General features: G+C 43.0%; 1 protein-coding gene across 13 annotated transcripts in view; it reads left to right on the forward strand.

The window, feature by feature from the left end:
* The window catches only part of PLEKHA7 (pleckstrin homology domain containing A7), a 220,096-nt gene that overhangs the window by 127,880 nt on the left and 86,216 nt on the right, over positions 1-6,000 (forward strand). For all 13 annotated transcript variants that reach the window (XR_005796990.1, XM_040495709.1, XM_040495711.1 and 10 more), the window contains one exon: positions 561-644. Coding sequence is in view for 11 of the 13 variants with exons in the window: in XM_040495709.1 (XP_040351643.1) it covers positions 561-644 (84 nt within the window). In the remaining 2 variants the exon portion in view is untranslated. The remainder of the gene's footprint in view (positions 1-560; positions 645-6,000) is intronic.

Consider the following 6,000-nt stretch of genomic DNA (forward strand, 5'->3'; position numbering starts at 1 on the left):
CAGTGTTGAAAATTGTGCAGGCCATGTTGCAGAGACATGCCCATGCATTTATATCCTATCATTGAGGTGAAGGCATTTTATATTAGGGAGAAGAATTTTAAGAAGATAGTTTTTCTGGGTGGGTGGCTAATTCTTGGAATTCTTTCCCTGGTTGATGATTTCGGGAAGCTGTTGAAAGTACTGTCTGCTTTCCTTCATTCTTGTTTTAGCTCGTGCCATCTAAAAGTAACGTTTTGCTCAACAGTTCGGTTTGTTGGAGTACGTACTTCGGGGAATGTCTCTCGAAAATGCAGTGTTCTCTTGGAGCCAAGACTTTCCTAGAGTTAAAATCCCTGCGTCTTAGGTGGGCTTTGACACCTGAGCTGGAAAAGTTCGTGTTTTTTTAATGCAATGCAATTCTGACAGATCAAATGCGTCTCAAAAGAAAGGCTCACTCTCTCAATGTGGGAGGAATCTGTAATGATCCAGGGGTCCTCAGACATTACTGACTTGTTGTTGTGTATGTAATCCTTTCCATTCACATGACTTCTCATTCATTATCTCTCTTTCTTTCTCTCTAGCCATAACCAACAGACCACAGCATTCAGACACCCTGTGAGTGGGCAGTTTTCTCCAGAAAACAGCGAATTTATTCTTCAAGAAGAGTAAGTACTTCTATATATTCTACTTTTCCAAGCAGAGTTTTGAGAGCATAAAGGCATTTGCTCAAAACAAAGCTTGTTGGACTATTTTCTCGCCCAGATAGAGGGGCTTGGAGTGGGTTGGTTGATACGAGGTGGAATGCAATAATTTTGTTTTTTAATCTCTGGACGTCTCTAAGTGGGAAGATGTGGAAGTGGGGAGATGATACGGGCTTGTGCCATGATTGGTACTGTCAGAGCCTGTTACAAACTCTTTTCCCCCTGAATGAACCCTCCCCCATCAAGTATCCTCTAACATACTACTGTGCTCTGAGAGGACCCACTCATCTAGAGTGAAGTTGCCTTAAATACAGCCTCACACCAAGCTGAACCAGCCTCCCATAGACGCCTCAAATAAGAGTCCAAAGCCAGGGCTTAGAAGGGAGGAGGGCTGTGGCATCCATTGTCCCTGAACATCTGGAGTTCTTTCTGCTTGCTTTTTCCAACATGGGGACTTTCTTGCTCCTCAGTCCTATTTCAGCAGGGCCCCGGGGTGCTCTGAGGTAGGTTCTACCACCCAGGGCTTGTCTACTTAAAAACACATGTACAGCCCAAGCAAGATGTGTTCTTCTCCCAAAAATGAAGGAAGAGCAATGTATGCAAGTGGCTTTGTTCCCTTCTGCTCATCTGAGACCATTCTGTTTGAAGAAAGTGATACTGTTTGAGAAATTCATAGAGATGTTCGCTTCCCCCCTTTATATTATTTTTCTGTTCAATCTCTAGACCAACTATGATCTTAAATTATCAGTATTTTTACAGCATTTCCCTCCCTCAGTACTTACACCTTTAAACTTTGGGTTATGGAAAATTTCAAGCCTATGCAAAAGGAGAGAGAGTATTATCTCCCATCTTCAATTTCCAAAACATGGCTGATTTTATTTATTTCATCTATAGCCTCCCCCTCACTACCTGGATTATTTTGAAGCAAATTTCAAACACATCATTTAATTCCTTCAGTATTTTCAGCTTAGAGTCATTATCTTACAGAAGTTTTAAAACTAGAAATCTATAATTATGATATGACATTCCTTACATGTGTACTCTGTGCTGAGGGTTTTACATATTTAACACAATAGTTCTGAGAAGTAGACCATCATCATCGTTTTAAAGATGAAGATGCCAAGACTCAAAGAAGTTAAGTCACTTGCTCAAAGTTGCATGACTGGAAGTAGAAAGAGCTAGGATGTCACCCCCGTTTGATCTCTTTAGTCAGGGCTAACCCTTGGTACTAGTCAGAGGCCACTTACTAAATTATTATTATCATTATTTTAAGCAAACTTCATGCCCAGTGGGGAGCCCAATGTGGGCCTTGAACTCATGACCCAGAGATCAAGACCTGAACTGAAATCAAGAGTTGGATGCTGAACCGACTGAGCACTCCAGGCGCCCCTACTTGCTAAATTATTTTGATGCTGGTGGCCCATGGGTCCTGATGGCCAGTCTGGAGTTGGGGTCTGACTTTGAAAGCATTAATACTATTAGTGGATGGAAGATAAAGATGGTCTTGTCTCCGGCATCGAGATAGAACTGCTATGTAAAGACAGAACCAGAATGTGGATTCTCCACATTCCAATTCAGAATGAGTTTGTTTATAGAATCCTGAAGGTCAGAAGCTCTTGGGAGGTCAGCTCAGCCCCCTTCCTTAGGCATCCTAGAGACACAGGTGCTTGTCATTTTTAAAGGTCTGGATGGAGAGTCCATTAGAACACCTAACTTGGGAAGTTACCAACTTTAATAAAAGCTTCTGGAGAAATGTAGACTTCCCATCACTAAACACCCTTGCCCCCCTCCCCCCCCACTTCCTTTTCCTCACTGTTACAATTTTGTCCACTTTTGAGATGGTAGTCTCTTTTCTCCTCCCAAAATATCTCTGTAGCTAATCTCAATTCCATCCACTTTTCAAGGAAAAGATACTCATTTTTTTCAAGGGTCACTTTCCCCCTCTATAGATCGCATTTTCTGGATGTCCTAAGGACTGCTTGCTTGTCTTAAGTGGTGGGTGCAATGTCGGGGTGGCCAGACGTTCCTGGAAGCAGGCACAATGTGCTTTAGGCATTGAGAGGAAGTGAGGATTCCTATGAACCGATGTGGTGATTCCTACACTTATTAAATACTTACTAAGTGCCTATATTGTGTCAGAGGCTGTGACAGACTGCAGTTACAGCGGCAAGCAAGACAAATGTGGTCCTGCTTGTGAAGAGCTTATGGTTGAGTAGGGAAGATAATTAAATAAGAGCTTACAAATGTGATAAATGTTCATGGTAGAAAAAACATAGGGTTCAATGGGAGTTGATAAAAGAGGGTTCTAACCTGGCTTAGGGATTGTGGGAGGCCTCTTCATCCTGGGAAGGGATGTTGTTTAAATTGTCTCAGTTGTCCAGTCAAGGTGCCCCCACCTGAGCAAAGACGGGGGGGGGGGGTAGAGTGTGGAGGATCTATACTAGTTGAGTTAGAAAGAAAAATGAAGCACACCAGATGGATTCTGGAGATACTTGGGAGGTAAAATTGACCGGACTTGGTGATTGATTGACTGCGTTGGGGATGAAAGAAAGGGAAGACTTTCCTGAGGTGTCTGGTCCTAAATTGGAGGAAGGGGGGATTTAGATAAGTGTAGATAAGTGTGCACGTGCGTGCCATCAGTCACAGCTGAGGGAAGGGTGATGCGCTTTGGTGGGGTCGGAGGGCAAGAGGGACTGACTTTTAGCAGAGGTTTATGAAGGGGAGTGTGGAGATAAGGTGGGAGAGGGAGTTGCAGCCAAGTATCTAAATTGCTTCCTCCTGAAATACACCCAGATTTACCCTCTGGTGGAGCTCTCAAGGGTGAGTGAGGCACAATTTCACCTCACAGAAACCCAGTTTTAAAGATGCCAACAAATAAGATTCCTGATTTGTTCCCTTAGGGGAGCTTAATTTTGTTGTGTAGTGTGTTATGTGGTGAAGAAAAAAGACTGAGATGACCATTTGTGTGTCCTTTACACATCAGCTCTCAGACTAATGTGAGTGGAAAAAGGAAAACTGGCTCTTTTCTTTTTCTTCTCGAAAGAGTGTCTGTTAAGGCGTCATTGACTCCTTTCACCAGAGCCTCCACTCTGGGTTCTTTTTTTTTTTTTTTAATGTTTATTTATTTTGAGAAAGAGAGAGAGTGAGCATGTGAGCAGAGGAGGGGCAGAAAGAGAGGGAGAGAGAGAATCGTAAGCAGGCTCCACACTGCCAGTGTGGAGCCCAGTGCAGGGCTTGATCCCATGACACTGGGATCATGACGTGAGCCAATATCAAGAGTCAGATGCTTAACTAAGCCACTTAGGTTCCCCCCCCCAACCCTCCGCCCCCGCCAACTCTGGCTTCTTGAATTGAATTGAATCCTTCCAGAGCAGTGGTTTTCAGGGTGGTCTCTCCACCAGCATCACCTGCGAACTAGTTAGAGATGCAAATTCTTGAGCGCCACTCCAGACCTACTAAATCAGAGTCTCTGGAGGTAGTACTCCATAACCTGTATTTTAGCAGGCCTTCAGGTGCTTCTGATTCAGGTAAAAGTTTAAGAACCACTGAACAACTTGCTAATCCCTCCTAAATTACTCCCAGATTCTTCATTTCATCCTTCAATCTCCTCCAGATACCTGTCATTCTCTGGGCCGTGGTGACAATCTTAGATGGATTTTAGTCAAATAATTGTGGGCTCCTTCTTGTATGGGAAGAAAAACAAACAGGTCCCCATGGTAGCTTCCTTTAGAGCATTACTGTGTGAACAGGTAACACCTCTCCTCCAGTGTTGGCAGGTGGGGTTTACCAAAGCTGCTTGGTGTAACAGGTGCATGCCCATCAAAAGATGATTTCCTGCCTTACATATTGGAAGCAGGGAGAAGAGAAATAATGTGAAAGCTATGATCAGTGGATCCAGAGGGCATGAGCTCTGAGCATTCTAGTTTCTGTGTCAGTAATACAGGATAGGCTAGGGTCTGCTGTGGTAACAACAACAAACAATCTCAGTGATGTGAAACAATTAAGGTTTATTTCTCGCTTGTGCTCCATGTCCGTCACAGGTCCCCTGAAGGATTCTGCTCCATCATCTTTACTGAGGGAAGCTCCATCTCTGTGCTTCCATGATTGGCAAAGGCAAGAAGAGGGGAACTTGGTGAATTGTGCACTGCTCTTTCACATTTCATTGGCTGAAGCAAGTCAAATGGCCACTTTAAGGGGCCAAGAAAGTACATTTCTATCATGTACCTGGGAAGAGTATCAGAAATATTTCTTGGCCATCACTAATGACTACACTTAATGATCCACAGTTCAGATTTATTAAGGGAATCAGGACCTTTTGAGTCTGTCACTGACAAGCTTATTTTGCTGCATGATTAGAGGGTTTGATTTCTCATTTCACCTTTTCTGTTCTTTGTCAGAACCCCCAAGGCAGGTGGGTATCAGCCAACAGGTCCTACAGGCTTGTTCCCCAGGGGACACTTCTATACACCAAAGCCACCAGGCACATGGAAATCTCACTTGGAAGAGCTAATATGAGCTCAGGCTGCATTAATAAAAGTACAAGATGTAGAGAAAGGAAGACAATACTTCTGGTATACTATGGTGATTGTGGACTACTTCACTCATTCATTCCAAGTTTATGGAGCATCAATGACATGCCAAGCCCCAAACAGTTTGATCTGGGTACTAAATTTTAAGAGGGATGTTGCACAATTGAGATTGCCCTGGGGAAGGGGACCATTATGGTGAGGGGTCTGGAAACCCTGTCCTGTGACCTCTCATATTTAGTCTGCATGAGAGAAGATGAAGGAGGATGTACTATAAGTCTTCAAGAAGGGCTGGCACGCAGAAGTGAGGTCCATTTGTTGCACGGCTGCCGAGGCAGGCATCAGGTCAATGAGAAGAATTATAGGCGGGCAAATTTTAGCTCAGTTCATAAGTTTCTAAGAAAGAGATTTTTCAACAGCCCTTGTTTCAGTATCTAGAGTTTCATCTTTAACTTTAAATGAGATAAGCTACCTCCTAGAATAAGACTTGACTTTTTCCATTAATAATAATATTGTTATTATTTTTACAACGAACACTTAGAGCCCTTATTATTTACTGCCAGGTACATTTCTAAGTACATTTCCCCAACAGCCCTTATTATTTATTGCTAGGTACATTTCTTTTTTTTTTTTTTTTAATATATGAAATTTATTGTCAAATTGGTTTCCATACAACACCTAGTGCTCATCCCAAAAGATGCCCTCTTCAATACCCATCACCCACCCTCCCCTCCCTCTCACCTCCCATCAACTCTCAGTTTGTTCTCAGTTTGGTTTTTTTTTTTTTTTGGGTA

This window comes from Herpailurus yagouaroundi, unplaced genomic scaffold, assembly GCF_014898765.1.
Source record: "Herpailurus yagouaroundi ecotype Mexico unplaced genomic scaffold, PumYag 187, whole genome shotgun sequence".
Taxonomy (NCBI): Eukaryota; Metazoa; Chordata; class Mammalia; order Carnivora; family Felidae; genus Herpailurus; species Herpailurus yagouaroundi.